This window comes from Paralichthys olivaceus, chromosome 7 (genome assembly GCF_024713975.1).
Source record: "Paralichthys olivaceus isolate ysfri-2021 chromosome 7, ASM2471397v2, whole genome shotgun sequence".
In the NCBI taxonomy this organism is placed as follows: Eukaryota; Metazoa; Chordata; class Actinopteri; order Pleuronectiformes; family Paralichthyidae; genus Paralichthys; species Paralichthys olivaceus.
Window position 1 is genome coordinate 666,223 of NC_091099.1, and position 16,278 is coordinate 682,500.

Genomic DNA, 16,278 nt, shown 5'->3' on the forward strand with positions numbered 1-16,278 from the left:
GATCGTTCTCGTGTGACTGAAGATTTATTATTTTAAACACGAAGAATAAAGAGACTCAACAAACAGTGAACGGAGTTATTTAAGAGAAGTTACTCAACAAACACTGATTCTAGCTGCCGTGCTCCTATTGGTCGGAGTGTATCAGCTGACGCGGAGCGGCGGGTCATGTGACAGCTGACATGTGACCACGGTCTCGCGGACAGCAGGAAGATGCTGGAGGCTCCGCGGCCGGAGATGAGGAGCCCCATCGCGGTGGCAGTGATCCCCGAGACCCGCGAGGAGGTGGCGGACATCCGCAGAGCGCAGCTGGCTCCTGGAGGCTCCCTGCTCGGCTGTCTGCTGCCGGGGGCCCCGGGCCGGCTGCTGCTGTGGGACCCGGGGGACAGAGACGCTCCTCCGGCGGCTGTGGACGGATCCTACTCCGAGTGAGTCCCCGGTTCACTTCAGTACCCTGTCACCTGAGTTACCTGATGTGACGTCAGAGTAAACGCAGTACAAGTACACGCAGACCGAGAGAAGAGAGTGTGTGAGGGAGAGGTTTAAAATACTATATGATAACAGAATACTTCGTGTTCGATAATGTTTTACTAATGGATCCAGTTTCCTGTTGAACCAGCTTCAAGTCCACACTGTGTTTGTGATGTCACATCTTCTGACTTTAACTTTACTTCATCTGTACTTGTGTTAAAGTGTAGTTGTGATAATAAATCAAAGCATTTGTAAGAGAAGCGAACAGAAAGTGAATTCTGAAGCTAATAACTTTTAAAGACAGTATTTTTATATATGGATGTTGTCGTTTTATAGTTTGTTGGTAATTAATTCTACATTCTGCTCTATAGAAAGAGTTAAACTAGTCATATGATGGTTTCACAAGTTTCCACTTTTCTCCTATAAAATATGGCCTGAGATCATCTGCTTCAGTCCAGCACAGAATCATCTATTTCTTTGTCCGCAGTTTTTCCTGGGAGGAGCAGAGCGTCCACAGTCGGGGCGTCAGCAGACTTCTGGCTGTTGGATCTCAGTGTGACCTGAAGCTGCTGGAGGTGGAGGCTGAACGATCAGCCGCCGTCTCTCTGCTCTGCGTCTCTGAATGTTCTGCAGACTTCCTGCTGCAGACTGTGCGGCGGCAGGACCCCAGTGAGTCCCGCCTTCATCATCAGGAACGACCAACACATTAATATTAATGTGTAAATATTACTGAGTAAAACTTTGTTTTCAGGTGTGTTGAAGCTACAGTCGCTGCGTCTGTTGTCGTTCGCCGCCGGCCGCTGCTGCGTGCTGCTGAATGATGATTGGCTGCTGCAGCTGCAGTGGCAGCAGATGGAGGCGGAGCCACAGATATTAACCTGCTGCAGCATCCAGCCGACTGATGGCGTCAGACACGAAGCTGTCAATCACTGTGTCTGCAGAGACACGCTGTTCACCCTCAGCTCCACTGGAGTCATCTGTATCCTCAGACCCCAGATCTGCAGTTCCATCCAGAAAACACGTCTGTGATTGGACCAAACTACTTCTAACAAGCTTGTTCAGTCTTTATCCCTGTTCTGAATCCCCCTGCAGTCTTTTCTTTAACCGTCCTCCAGCTGTGTTCAGTATCTCTGCCGGCGATCTGCTGGCCAGCGTTGATATCCCTCTCTACCTGAGCTCCGACCTGGAGGAGGACGATGTTGTCTCCTCTGCTCCAACCTTCTCCTCCTCCTCCTTCAGCCTCCTCCAGGTGTCGGCCGACCTCAGCACGGCCGTCGCCGTCACTCAATCCCGCGCTGCTGTTGGCGTTGACCTCGACCACTACTTCAGGTGCAGCAGCAGAAAGAAACCAACCTCATTTTGAGCAGTTGATTAACTGTCAACAGGTTTTTTTAAGTCCGAATTTATAAAAGCTGAAAATATTCAATTTTATAGAAAGATAAGAGATGCTAGAAGATAAAACACAGGTGAGGTCAGTAGATTCCAAAAAGGGTAAGTGTGTGTGTATATATATATATGTGTATAAAGGGCCTAGTGTTGCTTTAAATGGAGTGAGTAAGAGCATCGACTGATCTGAGGCAGACTAAACAACAGAACTTCATGTCTCTGTCCTCCAGGATGTATCCACACCACCTGATCTGTGCCGTCCTCCCTGCTCCACCCGACCTCAGGCCTCTGAGAGACCAGGACAGTCTGTCGAGCTGCAGCCTCGCCGCCCTCGGATCGACCTTCAGCACTGACCGGTAAACTGCTGAGTCATCACACTGACTTTATATTTATAGATTATGAACTAAATGTTTTCTCAGCTCTCAGTGGTGATGGCATAACAATAGTTTGCCCCGCCCACAGTTACTACACGGCGCTGATTGCCTCTTGATTAAAAGTTTCTTAATATTGAACGTATCCGTGTTGCACCAATTTTGTGTGAAGATGATTAGATGAACATTTTTCCAGATATGAGACAAAACATTTTTTTTTCTGGGAATAAAAGATAGAAATGATTCTTCACTTTTCTCTCTAACGTTCATTTGTCTGACTTCACCTCTAGTTCCTGGGAAGCTCATCTGGCCTCCATGTACAGCAGAGCTCAGCAGGCTCCGCCTCCCCCCTCCTCTTCCTCCTCCTCCTCCCAGCCCGCCGGGATGTCCTGGTCCTCCTCCCTCCCCCACCTGGAGTCCCACCAGGCTCCTTCCTCGGCCCACAGTAGAGTCCCTAGCGGCGGTGCAACCATCGACTTTGCTGTCCCTGACTCATCTGCTCCGTGTCTGCTCACTGTCTCCGAGTTCTCTGCCTTGCTGACCTTCGTCTCCCCCGGCAACAGGCTGACCACAGTAGCCTCGTGGGATTTTGACTCCGGGAGTGTGGGCTACCACCAGGAGGAGGACGAGGCGGCTCCACTTCTGCGCTGTGGAGAGAGACAGCACAGACTACTGCTGAAGAGTAAGTCGGACTCGGAGTCGTGAACAGGCAGTAAATCACAGTCGAGGCAGGAATCTGAATTAATGGAGCTTTGCAGTAGAGACGGTGACGGATCTAACGTTTGTGTCTCCCTGAGCGACCTTGTGTGAATAACAACCATATAAAACAAAATGTTTAGTCAAGAAGAACGACACACCGACAAAGAGGACAACCTAATCATTACACCTTCACTTCCAACATCTTACTCTTTCGTCTCCAGAGGCCGGCGTCTTCCAGGTCTTGTTCTCCGTTTCCCAGCAGGACTTGCTCAGCAGGTTGATGCTGTTCGGCAGTGCAGCCACAGTGGATGCAGTGTGTCACCTGAACAGCTGGGGGCGCTGCTCCATCCCCATCCACGCCCTGCAGGTAGGAGGTAGCGCCCATCCTCACGGGCACCGCCTGCAGATGTTTACTGTCGGCTGCTGTATTTTAAAGTTATGTTTCGCTGCAGGCCGGACTGAAGAACCGTCAGCTGGACACGGTCGATTTCTACCTGAAGAGCAAAGAAAACGTTCTGAACCCGTCACCGGCGTCAGGTGCTGCGGATCAGCTGACGGCCTCCACACCGAGCCTGTCCGACTGTATGTATACGCCTCACCCTCCACTATCACCACCACTCTGATGATCCATGTTGCTCAGGTGTGTGTGTGTGTGTGTGTGTGTGTGTGTGTGTGTGTGTGTGCGTGTGCGTGTGCGTGTGTGTCTGTGTGTGTGTGCAGGTGTCCAGGAGTTGTGTCCTGCGTTGGACCTGCTGTGTTCGGCCGTCAGAGACTCAAACAGTGAAGCTCAGAGTCGACAGTTTTCAGAACAGTTGCTCAACTTCACCTTGAACTTCGTCAACACACAGATCCGCTCTGTGCTGTCCAGCTCACACTGTAAGCACACACACACACACACACACACACACACACACACACACACACACACCTGTCCAACATCTGTCCAACATAAGTAACACAATGCTCTGTTGTGTGAGCAGACGAGGAAGCAGGTGTGCAGAGCTGCGTGGACGTTCTGGACCGCTACGTCACTGAACTGAGGAGCTACATGAAGAGATATCCCTGGCCTGCAGGGGGCGATGTCTCCAGCACCGACTCTGCTGCTCCAGCTCTGCAGGAGGCGACGCTGGAGGACGAATGGGAGCATCTCCCGACGGAGGTGACGTCTTAGTCACGTGAATGAAGTAGTGTTTCCTTTTGTGTCAAACCTTCTTGTTAAATATTTGTGTGTGTGTGTGTGTGTGTGTGTGTGTGTGTGTGTGTGTGTGTGTGTGTGTGTCTGTGTGTGTGTGTGTGTGTGTGTGTGTGTGTGTGTTTTGCAGGAACTGGTCCAACAATCCATCCTGACCAATCAGATCCCCAGAGCTCAGGCCATCCTGAGGAGGCGGAGCCGCCCGGAGCAGCACCTGTCGGCTCTGAGGATGGAGGGTCTGCGGCAGGTCTTCTCTCGCCTGCAGCAGCGAGACGCGCAGACCGCTAACGCTCTCCTCGTCAACATGGTGAGGACATGTCCCTGAGCCGTCAACCAATCAAACCGCCTTTTCTCCTTTATCTCACCTGCACATGTTGAAGAGCAAAGGTTTGAAAGTGTCCTGACGTTAGAGCCGCTGTTTGAAAAGGTGTTGATGGAGGACGTCAGTGACGGGAGGTGGTTTGATTCGTTCACCAGCTGCAGCTGCTTCTTTAAATCAAGTCAAACCGATGAAACGTTCTGTCCTTGAATCTGTTTCCAGGGTTTCAGTGTGAAGAAGCAGCTCCACAGTTTCTGTCTTTACACCGACGACAAACACCTGAGGGAGTTTGTGGTGAGTGTGTGATTTTCATCATATGACGGCGTGTTCTATGTTGTGTCATGACGTTATTCTCTGATCTTCTCATATTCTCCCTCTAACGTGACACAGAAGCCTGAAATTATGACCTGGTTCTCGTAATATTTCAACTTTATTCTGGAGATCTCTTATTTCTTCAGCGTGGCCGTAAGACTCTGTTGTTAGTTGTTTCTGGTTTAACATGGATCCAACACGTATGTAAATGCTTTTTGAATCTGAAGATCTAGTGATTATATTTAACATATGCTAATTTAGTAATTTCCAAATGCTTTTCTTGACTTGGCTGTAGTTCGTTACTTTATGACGGCAGACAGATAAAAAAAAAAAAAGTAGCTGAGACTCCACGGGGCCGCCGCGGCGTCATGTTAACAAGTCCATGTGGACTGTGATTGGTTACTCGCAGGTGGAGGAGCTATCGAGGCGGAGTTATTTTACAGAGGAGGAGATGCAGAGTGTGACGTTCATCAGGGAGCTGGAGAAGCTGGGATCAGTGTTTCCATCTCGCTGCCCTGCGGACGCCACAGGGCTCAGGTACACTTTCATCTTCCTCTCATCGATGAATCACAGGCGACCATCTTGATTCAGCTGTTTCATGATCCACGAGGACATTAAGTCTCTGTCTCAACTCACCGTCTCTCCAGCGGCGTTCAGATGGTTCAGAGGGAGACGGGAGGCGGGGACGAGGAGGTCCTGGGGGAGCTGGTGGGACACAGGTGGTCAGATGAGGAGGCGGGGCTCTGGCAGAACGTCAGACTGGACTGGGTGAGGAACTGGGACCAGAGCGGTCAGACCGCCGTCCTCCTGTCCAGACTGCAGCACACAGGTTAGAACCCGACATCGCCGAGCGACTTTGAATGACGTCTCTCGTTTTTAATGAGCTCTCCTCGTGTTCTTGGATCTTCAGAGTTAAGCTCCTGTGACCCTGCCGTGTTGTGGCGTTACCTCACCGCCCTCCACGACCAGCAGCGGGTGGTCGACTGGATCCAGAACCGGGAGACCGCTGGCGCCTCCCTGTGGCCGGAGTTGGTTCCAGAGCTGGTGAACAACAACACACTGTGCAGCACGTACATGAGGGAGAACATCCTGGACCTGCTGGCCAGGTACAGGTGTTAGTTAGATCCAGTGGTCGTCATGGTCACATTTAACAGGAAACTGTGGTGGTGAAGATTCTTCTTTACGTTGTTGGATTGAACTTCCTGTTTGTTTTCCCTCCAGACGAGGCCGGTTCATCCCGGAGGAGCTGGCAGATTTAGAGAAGCTGCTGTGGCGGCTGGCTCAGGGGGGAGGGGTGATGGCTTCGTCTCCGCCCGTCCCTCAGTACCGCTCGTCCCTCGGCCTCGACCTCCACAGCCTCGTCATCACCTTCTGTGTGGATCACAACCTGAAGTACCTGCTCTACACCTACCTGGAGCACTACAGGTGTGTGCTCACCACTTTATGTCTCTGTGCCAGCGCCCCCCAGTGGCCAGAGGGATTCAGTTCTTATGAACATGGTTTCTCAAGAACGCCTCGAGGGGATTTCTTCAAACTTGCCACAAATGTTCCGTTTGACTGAAGGATGAACTGATCAGATTTTGGCGGTCAAAGGTTGTGACCTCACAAAACCTTTTTACTTCCTGAACACGTTAAGAACTGATTAGATTTCAGTGGAGATTGATTCTTTGACGGTGTTTCAGTTCTACAGCCACTTAACTGTAACGTATCCGTCAGCTCATGACCTCCGTGTTTCTTTCGCCGCAGATTGACTCCAAGGAACTGCCCCCTCCTGACCAATCAGAGCCTGTCTGAGAGTCAGCCCTGGTTGGAGATGATGGTGAAGATCCAGGAGATCACCAGGGATCTGACAGGTAGCAGACTGTCTCCTCATGATCAATAACTTTTATTAAAACAGATCATTAATAGTTTGGTTGGAAATCTTCTTCACTCAGTCAGACACAAGTTAAATTAGTTTGTTTTATTTCAGCCTAGTTTCATTTCTTTACATGGGGATTATCTTTTTCTTACTTTGTTTACTTGAGTTAACTTTAATCCGCTTTATCTCACGATCACTCACGTTAGATCAAGTTCGATTCTAACGCATGTACGTGCACTGTGACACTGAGTCAGTCCTCTGTGTCCGTCTCTGCATCCAGACCCACGACTGCTCTTCCAGGCCTGTTTGACCAGCGCTCAGGTTCTGTTGCCGGGCAGTCAGGCGTCTCTCAGCAGCCTCCTGCTGGAGGGACACAGTCTGCTGGCTCTGGCTGCCGTCATGTTCGCCCCTGGAGGAATCGACCAGGTAAACTTTAAACAATGATCCTGGCTGTTTCACAATAAAACCATAATCGTGTGAAGTGTCCACATGTGATTCTGCCTCTGCTGCAGAGATGTTTCATTTTTAAAGCACTGATGAGCAAAGCAGTGATGAAAGTTTGTTTTTGCCAAGTTCCGACGACAGTTCACACGACTTCCTGTGATCTTGTACCTGACATTCTATTGGTTGAGGAACTTTGACAAATCCCTCGTTACCGTCGAGATGTCGAACATCACTTTCCTGCTTTTGTCTGAAACTGTGGTCGCTGGGCTTCTTGTGTCAGGTGGGGCTTCAGGGGTCAGGCAGGTCAGGGAAGACAGTTGACCCTCAACTTCTGAAGATGGCGCTGGCTCCCTACTCCAAACTGAAGGCTGCCCTGTTCCCCACCGGGCCCCGGGGACACAGCCCGTCCTCAGATGTCTCTGTTTACCATCTCCTGCAGGTATGTTTACACCAGTCAGCCTCGGTCCTCACTCAGATAATTAAATTCAGCCTCATCCTCTGTGAAATGTTGTCACTTCTTGGTGTACGAACCATCCTGCTTGTTCCAGGATGTGTTGCTGTGTGTCGAGTGTAGTAAACATATGAAATGTTTTCCAGTCGCTCCATCCCCTGGACCCGTCCCGGCTGTTTGGCTGGCAGGTGGCGAACGCCCTCAACTCCACCGGTGAGCTCCAGCCAATGAAAATCAAGTGTTTGACCCTGTACACCCTGGTTTTTATTCTACAAATGGTTTGAATTCATATAGAAATCCCCTTCATTTGTCAAGTGCAGCTAATCATCCGAGTTTTACAACAGTTAGCTGAAGCAGAGCGGGTTAATGTTCTCCCACATCACCACTCGTCATGTGTAACGAACATTTGTGAAACAGAAAACAAGGAGAGGGAAGAGGCAGAGGCAAGGGCTCATTTGCATATTCATACATCCGCAAATTTTAAATGAGACAAAGACCTAAAATCTGTCAATTAGAATTTTCACAGAAATGTCTGAAGTAGAAACACAGATGTGAAGCTGTGTGTAATTTATTTTTTTGGTTTCCTCCTCCGCAGAGACGTCGGAGCTGCCTCACTTCTCCAGCCCTCACCTGGTCAACAAGTTCGCTCTGGTGGAGAACCTGGACTTCCTGTACTACCTCCGTCACGGCCGACCTTCCTTCGCCTACGCCACGTTCCTCGTCCAGCAGCTGAGCAGCTGCAGCGACATGAAGCTGCAGTGAGTTCTGACCCCGCCTCTCCACAGCTGTTCAGGTCGAGTCAGGTGAGACGGAAAATAATCATAGTGTGTGTGTGTGTGTGTGTGTGTGTGTGTGTGTGTGTGTGTGTGTGTGTGTGTGTGTGTGTGTGTGTGTGTGTGTGTGTGTGTGTGTGTGTGTGTGTGTGTTGCAGCTGGCAGCAGGCCCGGCAGCAGGTGTACCAGTTTGCCCTGCAGTGTTTTAACGTCCTGTCTGTCGCGGCTGCGGCCGTGTGTTTTTGCGAGCTGCTGGGAATCTGCAGCCTCCGCCTGAGAGTCGACATCAGAGCCATGAATGCCATCCTGCAGCACTGGAACCAACACAACACACACTCTGCTCCCACACAGCTGCTACACACTCTGGGTAAACACAACACACACACACACTGTGTCAACACACACACACACACACACACTCTCTTCACTCTATGATCGGTTTTGTTTTGGCGTCTAAAGGAGTAAAGTTGGCAGAGGCGGAGCCTGGAGCAGCAGAGCAGCTGATTGGTTACCTGGAAGCTGCAGTGGCGGACAGTGTGGAGCAGAAGGGCTTCAGCAGGTCGGTCGATGTCGTGACCTGAATCATGTCAACACGCGTGTTTACTTCTGACAGACGTGTTCAATAACAACAGGATGTGTTGAACTGATGATTGATTACTTTTGTCTGATGATGTAATGTGAGGTGTCATTAATTATTATTATGTTGCCATGGATACAGCTGCATTTTATATCTCTGTGTGTGTGTGTGTGTGTGTGTGTGTGTGTGTGTGTCAGGTCGTCATACGAGGCCTCTCAGGAGTGGGCGTTGCCAGTGCAGTTCTGTCAGCTTCACAATCTGGAGCTCAGCTCTGTTTACCCCGCCCACTGCGCCGATGACGGACAGTTTGTTCACTTCCTGTTATTTGTTCAGCTGCACAGTTTCCCGCCACAGCAGGTGAACACACGCCTCCACAGCGTCCTCACGTTAAACATGTCAGTGTTGAAATCATCATCATCAAACTGGCGTTATTAGTCTAAGAGGAATCATCGCCACCTGTCGTGTGAACTCCTCCTCCAGGTGAGATCACTGGTGGCTCGGTTTGGCCCCGCCCTCCAGGCCCACCTGAGCCTGGCGTTCCAGGAGCTGCAGCTGCACCGTCAGAGGAGGAGCAGTGGATCTGAGGAGCAGCCGCAGTCTCCGAGCACAGAAAAGGCCTCTGGGAGTCCGGAGCTCCTCGGGGAGCTGTTCCAGGTTCTGCTGCAGAGCCAGGAGCGGGCGTCGCCCTGCAGGTACCTGCTGCAGGAGGCCCTGGGACAACGCTGCCCCCCCCTGGCGGTGCTGGCTGCCTGTCAACAGGTTCATAACCATCGTCAGTTCAAAGGAGCATCACTTTGATGTTTGTTAAAGAAATACACACGTTATTCTCACCACTGTTTGATTGACAGGGGGCGGAGCTGCTGCCGTGTCTGTGTGTGTGGGTGTTGACCTCTGTCGATGATGTCACACTGGGTGAAGCCACCGCCCACCTGCCCGAAGCCCCACAGCACCACGAGTGGACCCTGCACGACCTGTCAATCATCTGGAGGACGCTGCTGGGGCGGGGCCACGTCAGACTCCTCCTGCGAGGCTTCGAGCTCTTCCAGAGAGTAAAAACACAAAACTACAAAAACACAAAACTACAGAGACACAAAACTACAGAGACACAAAACTACAAAAACACAAAACTACAAAAACACAAAACTACAAAAACACAAAACTACAGAGACACAAAACTACAAAAACACAAAACTACAAAAACACAAAACTACAGAGACACAACCGTTGTGTCGAGTTGTAGAATGGTGAAGGTGAAAACACCTGCAGCAGTTAAAGTGTGATGTTTGACCCAGTTTATATTGAGTCAGATGAAAGATGATGACTCATGGTTCAGAGGATTGAACAACTATTTTAAATATGAAGTTTCCTCCAGAGGAGATCTGCTCCTCTCACAGAATGAAATTCATCTTTTCATCCAGGACAAGTTTGTAAAAATGCGTCATATTATTTATATTATCATATTCATATTATCGACCTTCAGGGACCTTCTGTTTTTATTTTAGTCATTCGGGTGTTTAGGAACAAATTTATTGTCTTTTATCAGATTTTAAAACTTTCTTACTTTAGTGATTATCAGATGATTATTAGATCAGACGAACCTGATGATGGTCATTAAAGTTCAGACTCTGTGGTCTGACTCGTCTCTCAGGACTGCCCCCTGGTGTTGGTGCTCAGGATGTTCGAGCTGTGTTGTGACTACAGGAACTTTTCTGAAGCCAAAGTGAAGCTGCTGGATTTCCAGAGGACGCTCATCACTGTGAGTTCCACCAACGAGCCCATTGAAAGATTTGATCCAATAATCAATGAAATACAAATCAGGATTATACACAGTATAAATAAAGTGTTTGTAGATTGATAAAGTAAAAGTAGGACAAACAACAGTTTGATCATGGATGCACAGCAGCTTCAGTGCAGATAAACCAGGTAGAATGAACACAAACCTGTGTAACTGTACCACACACATCACAAACCAGATAACGTGATGTTAGACTGTAGGAGAGACGTATCAACACAACATTACAAACACTCACACTTACCACAATGAGCTGTTCCTCTGTCGTCTCTTGTCTTTGCTGGTGTAGCTGAGAAACAGTGGTCCAGTGCCCCCTGGTGGACTCCCCCTGCAGTGGGTGGAGAGCCAGGCCTCAGCGCTGCTCCTCACGATGCTGCAGCGCTGCCCCTCCCAGTACGAACTCCACCGCCTGCTGCAGCTCCTGGCCGACGTCGACAAGCTCCTCAAATCCAACGGTGAGAGTCAGCCTGTCTGAGATCAGGGGTCGATACTAACAGCAGATGTTCACCTCAGCAAAGTGGCTTCCTCCCGTTTGTTCTGAACTCTGTCGGTTAAAATGAAAGTCTAGAAAAACGTTTGTTTTTATTATTGTGTCCTTCTTGTGTGTTTGTATCTACTGTGTGTGTTTGTGTGTAGGTCCAGACTTCAGGAAGCTGAGTTTGCTCAGTCAGTTGCTGCAGGGCTCAGACATCAGCCTCTCTCCCAGGCTGCTTCAGTGCAGTTCACCCTCTGTCCAGCAGGAGGAGTTCCAGGCTGCTGTGGACGCTCTGCAGGCCAGGGGGCGCTACAGTCAGGCCAGAAAGGTGGCGCTGCTGGCCGACCTGCCCGTCCACCACCTGCTGCTCAGCCAGGTCTGCCGACGTTTTCTCAGTTCACAGGAGTTTTCCTCCAGATCTACCGTCAGACCACAGACTTTAAATAAAGATGGACGACATGTCAGATCCCAAAACATCTCAATCGCCCCCTGGTGGCTGTCTGCAAACGCTGCCTCCATGTTAGCAGACGGGACATGGACCAGACTACAGAATCAGTGTAGACGTTAAATAAATGTGACAGAAGATGATTCTGTCATTTCAGGTCGTTGTCATCACTCGGATGTTTAAAGTGTTTCTGATCAGTTTGGTTTGAATTATTATTTGTTTATATAAAAAATGGGGAGGAAGTCTTGTGCAGTCGGCCACCAGGGGGCGACGTTTTGGCGTCACTTACGCTTCACGTTTTATTCGACAAATTAGTTCTTCAGGTCTTTTGGAATTCAAACTCGTCAGAAATGTGTTTCTTGATCATATAGAAACAGGCGGACTCGTCTTGATTGACAGCTGAATAATATATAACGTTCGTTTCATCACTGTGACGCAGCTCCTTCAGGAAGTGAACTCCCAGAAGTCCAAGACGACGTGGAGGAGGTTGGAGACCCGAGTCAGTTTCTGGAGGAAAAGTCAGGAGCAGCTGAAGAGCGACAGCACTGATCCAGGATCAGCCTCCTGTTTCTTCCTGTCGCAGGCTGAAGCTTCAGATTCGTCCGGAGCTGCAGACATTCAGACGCAGCTGCTGGACGTCCAGGAGCGCTGCCTCCTGCTGGGCCTCGCCGCTCACTGGCTCTCCCAGCTCAGCCCGACTCCCATCGACCAACTGGAGATCATGGAGAAGAAGCTTTGGATCAGCCGGGTCCGGCGACACGTCCTCACGGTGGCCATGGAGAAGGGGAGTGTTTTCAACCTGCCGCCGGCCGTCGCACCTGAAATGAACACGTATGAAGTCCTCATGAAGGAGTTCTCCTTCTCTAACTTATCAGCTCTGAACACAGAGACCTGCCTGCGTCTGGACGGACTCCCGGGTCGCTCCGAGGAGCAGCAGGAGCAGCAGGAGCAGCAGGAGCAGCAGGAGCAGCAGGAGCTGAACATCAACTCAGGCTTGAGGCCAGAGGAGAAGAGAGTTCTGGCTTCACTGATTGGCCGGCTGCTAGATGAGGGCAGTATTCATGAAGCCAGCCGAGTCTGCCGCTACTTCTCTCTGTATCACCCGGACGTGTGGGTGGTGCTGCGCTGCCGGGGGCTGGCGTCCGGAGAACTCAGCCCCGAACCACAAGACGAGGCGTCAGAGGCTCCGCCCAGGATGAGCATCACCCCCTGTACGCTTCATTCATTCATTCATTCATTCATCACTATATTATTCATGTATGAGTTCACAGAGAACAACACGTCCTGCAGCTGGTTAACTAACAAGAATCAGAATCTGCAAAGTAACTAGAAACTAAATCTTCCAAATAAACGTCCAGAATAAATAGATATCGAGTGAAAAGCAGAACAACAAGAGGGAAATACTCCAGTGAAGTACAACAAACTTCAAATTGTGTAGTACTTGATATAATGTACTTAGTTTCTTTCCCTCCATGCGTTAATGATAGTGGTTGTATTTCTCTGTAGCTGTTTACGTAATACTTGAATTTAACACAGTCACAAGTTTAAAACAACATGAAACAGAAGTGGACAACTTTCAGTCTGATCCGAGGAGCTAAGACTGTTTCCTGTTTGGTTTCATCCATCTCACCCGTCGCTCTCTCTCTGATCCAGCGTCCTCGTTCGGCAGCCTGACGCTCGCCATGATCTCGCCCCCTGAAGACGAGGTCGCCATCCGGCTCCAGAAACTGGTGGAGCAGTGTTGCCATGGCAACAACTACTGCAAACAGGTCCTCAGCCTCTACCAGCTCTCGAAGGTAAAATAACACGTTCATGCATCTGTTCTGTACGTGAGGAGCAATGTGGGGTTCGAAACTTGCCCAAGGGCACCATGGACAGAAGGAGGAGCCAGGAATTGAACCATTAGCCTTCTGAGCCACAGTCGACCATTAATACACACTTTGTATGTCTTCTAGTTTTCGGGGTGTCCGTCCATTTTATAAATGTCCATCATCCACCCTAACCCACTGTTTTGACTTCCACAAGAAAATCTCTTCAGATTTCCTACTTGAGTTTTGTTGACGTGATTTCTCCGGAACGCCCCGGTGATGATGTCATTACATGATGTCCAGTGATGAGACTGTGTTCTGTGTCTGAATCCCGTCGTGTCCAGGAGCTGCAGAGCTCGTTCAGTGTGATCTGCCGTCAGGAGCCTCGCTCCGTGTTGGAGCTGCTGCTGCAGTCGGATCAGCCCGAGCGCTTCAGGAAGGCTCAGGCCTTCATCCGAGCCCAGGGCCTCTCCGCAGACACGGTGGCCCAGCTGGTCTCCTCTGCTGTGGGCCAGGCGCTGCTGGCCTCCGCCCAGGACCTCCAGACTGGTGAGAGCAGGGCCTGAACATCAGGAAGTGAGAAGTTCCAGAGTCTGAAGAGTTGTTCTGCAGCCGTGTTAGTTTGACTGCAGGAGCAGAGTTGGTCTGAATCAGAGTCACTGTTTCTATTCAAGATGATATTTTATAGTGTGTATACATATATATATATATATATATATATAATATATATATATGTTATATATTTTGTATAATCACGTCTCTGTTATAGGTGATGATGTGGATGTTCAAAACATTTACACACAGACAGTCATGAATATTTGACTGTCTCTCTCGCTCTGTGTGTGTGTGTGTGTGTGTGTGTGTGTGTGTGTGTGTGTGTGTGTGTGTGTGTGTGTGTGTGTGTGTGTGTGTGTGTGTGTGTGTGTGTGTGTGTGTGTGTGACCCCTCAGAGAAGCAGATATTCCGGCCGTCAGAGGGGCGGGACTCGCTGCTTCAGCTGATCAAACTATGTGATGACCCGAATCTGGTCGGAATCAAACTGCTGGAAAATGTCAACATGGTTCCACTGAGAGACCTGAGCTGCAGTACGACACACACACACACACAAACAGAGACACACACCCACACACACACACACACACCACACACAGACCCACACACACACACACACACGCTGCATCATAAGAAAGTTTTTTTTCTCAGAAGGAAAATCTCTGAATAATTTCCTGACAATAAGTTTATGAGATAAAGTCTCATGATTCCACATCAGTTGTTTTTGTGGCGACGCTCCGTGTTGACGAGTCGGAGGTAAGAACCTGTTTCCTGTCCTGCAGTCGTGGAGTGTCTGATCGTGGCTCACGACTGCTTCAGTCTCACCTGTAACACGGAGGGAATCGTCAGGGTGCTGCAGGCCGCCCGTCACCTCAGCCACACCTACCTTGCCCCCGGAGAGCACTACAGTCTACTGGTAAGCCCCACCCACTGACCAGAAAAACACGCCTCTGTCACGTGTGACTCAGGCGCTCAGAAAAAGATGTGTGTGTGTGTGTGTGTGTGTGTGTGTGTTTAGGTGCGTCTGCTGACAGGTATCGGCAGATATGATGAGATGACGTACGTCTTTGACCTGCTGCATCAGAACCATCGCTTTGAGATGCTGCTGAGGAAGAAGGTGGACATGGACCGAGGACAGGTGGACACACACACACACACACACACACACACACACACACACACACACACACACACACAGAGCTGATTGACACACTGGACGGCTCGGTATCGTTTAGATTCCACTTCCTGTGTGATGAGTAGCTCCTGTTGGAATTAGAGCAGTGACACAGTCATGAACTCCAGTGTCTGTCCTGCTGCAGAGCTCCAGTCTGAAGACGGCTCTGCTGGACTACATCAAACGCTGCCTCCCTGCAGACAGCGAGAAGCACAACATGGTGGCGCTGTGTTTCAGCATGAGGAGGGAGATCGGAGAAAACCACGAGATGGCGGCCAGGACGCAGCTGAAGATCATCGAGTCTCAGGAGTGGGGTGAGAATTTACCCAAATCCTCAGTGAACATCTGAATCAGGGTTTGTCTCCGTGTCGGCCGCGGCGTCATGTGACCGTGAGTTTCGCTGACTTGTCTCCAAACAGTCGTCACGCCTGATCTGAAGAGTTCGCTGGTCAAAGTGTTGGGTCTGTTGAAGGACGCGGCTGAGAGCTTCTCCAAGGTACTGACCTCCTCCATGTTTGTTCCTTCAGTACTCCACACAGGGTTATCAACTGTGTGTGTGTGTGTGTGTGTGTTTTTCTAGGACTCGTGTGTGCGTCAGGCGACTCGCTGCGTCCGCACAGCTAAGCTCGTCGCTCTTCAGCTCCACTTCCTGAACCAGGAGTCCGACGTACGTGTCATCAACCTGCGACCTGCGGTGCTGCTGAAAACGCTCATCGGGCTGCCGCGATGTTACCAGGTCACTTCCTGTTCCTGCTTTCGCTGAAAAACTTTCACAACCTTTTTCTGGTGATATTTAAAAAAACACGTTTTCTCAGTTTGGTGACGTGGTGAAGCAGCGGGGCATCATGGGAGTCATCGCACAATGACTCGAGTCATGTGACTGATGAGAACCAATCAGGAAGAGAGTTTGCGTCATCGTTTACAAAAGTCAACAAACCCAGAATAGTGTGGTCGCCAGGCGTTACCATAGCAACAGTGATGCTCTAGAAGGGACATGCATGAGTGTGGACGGAGCCGCAGGATTCAGAGCGTGAGACAAACAGGATGTGTTGTGTCCCGGCAGGTGTTCGTGGTGTCGGAGGCGTACGGCGTCAGTCCGGACTGGGCGGAGATTCTGTACCAGAGGGTGATTCTGAAAGGAGACTTCGTTTACCTGGAGGAGCTCAAACGCCACCGCCCGCT

General features: G+C 50.1%; 1 protein-coding gene across 1 annotated transcript in view; it reads left to right on the top strand.

The window, feature by feature from the left end:
- Positions 1–210: 210 nt before the first annotated feature.
- Positions 211–16,278, top strand: part of spg11 (SPG11 vesicle trafficking associated, spatacsin) — a 16,478-nt gene continuing 410 nt past the window's right edge. The window contains exons 1-39 of the mRNA XM_069527852.1: positions 211–425; positions 956–1,137; positions 1,220–1,447; positions 1,584–1,797; positions 2,085–2,210; positions 2,516–2,907; positions 3,146–3,291; positions 3,377–3,506; positions 3,645–3,800; positions 3,905–4,083; positions 4,247–4,423; positions 4,658–4,729; positions 5,157–5,284; positions 5,395–5,576; positions 5,658–5,853; positions 5,969–6,172; positions 6,494–6,600; positions 6,886–7,031; positions 7,330–7,488; positions 7,647–7,713; positions 8,096–8,258; positions 8,432–8,640; positions 8,733–8,832; positions 9,048–9,207; positions 9,331–9,609; positions 9,699–9,899; positions 10,499–10,606; positions 10,932–11,097; positions 11,279–11,493; positions 12,002–12,773; positions 13,216–13,358; positions 13,715–13,919; positions 14,321–14,455; positions 14,705–14,838; positions 14,941–15,060; positions 15,242–15,410; positions 15,516–15,592; positions 15,677–15,832; positions 16,160–16,278. The exon at positions 16,160–16,278 is cut by the window's right edge and continues 33 nt beyond it. Coding sequence (XP_069383953.1) covers positions 211–425; positions 956–1,137; positions 1,220–1,447; positions 1,584–1,797; positions 2,085–2,210; positions 2,516–2,907; positions 3,146–3,291; positions 3,377–3,506; positions 3,645–3,800; positions 3,905–4,083; positions 4,247–4,423; positions 4,658–4,729; positions 5,157–5,284; positions 5,395–5,576; positions 5,658–5,853; positions 5,969–6,172; positions 6,494–6,600; positions 6,886–7,031; positions 7,330–7,488; positions 7,647–7,713; positions 8,096–8,258; positions 8,432–8,640; positions 8,733–8,832; positions 9,048–9,207; positions 9,331–9,609; positions 9,699–9,899; positions 10,499–10,606; positions 10,932–11,097; positions 11,279–11,493; positions 12,002–12,773; positions 13,216–13,358; positions 13,715–13,919; positions 14,321–14,455; positions 14,705–14,838; positions 14,941–15,060; positions 15,242–15,410; positions 15,516–15,592; positions 15,677–15,832; positions 16,160–16,278 — 7,037 coding nt within the window. The remainder of the gene's footprint in view (positions 426–955; positions 1,138–1,219; positions 1,448–1,583; positions 1,798–2,084; positions 2,211–2,515; positions 2,908–3,145; positions 3,292–3,376; positions 3,507–3,644; positions 3,801–3,904; positions 4,084–4,246; positions 4,424–4,657; positions 4,730–5,156; positions 5,285–5,394; positions 5,577–5,657; positions 5,854–5,968; positions 6,173–6,493; positions 6,601–6,885; positions 7,032–7,329; positions 7,489–7,646; positions 7,714–8,095; positions 8,259–8,431; positions 8,641–8,732; positions 8,833–9,047; positions 9,208–9,330; positions 9,610–9,698; positions 9,900–10,498; positions 10,607–10,931; positions 11,098–11,278; positions 11,494–12,001; positions 12,774–13,215; positions 13,359–13,714; positions 13,920–14,320; positions 14,456–14,704; positions 14,839–14,940; positions 15,061–15,241; positions 15,411–15,515; positions 15,593–15,676; positions 15,833–16,159) is intronic.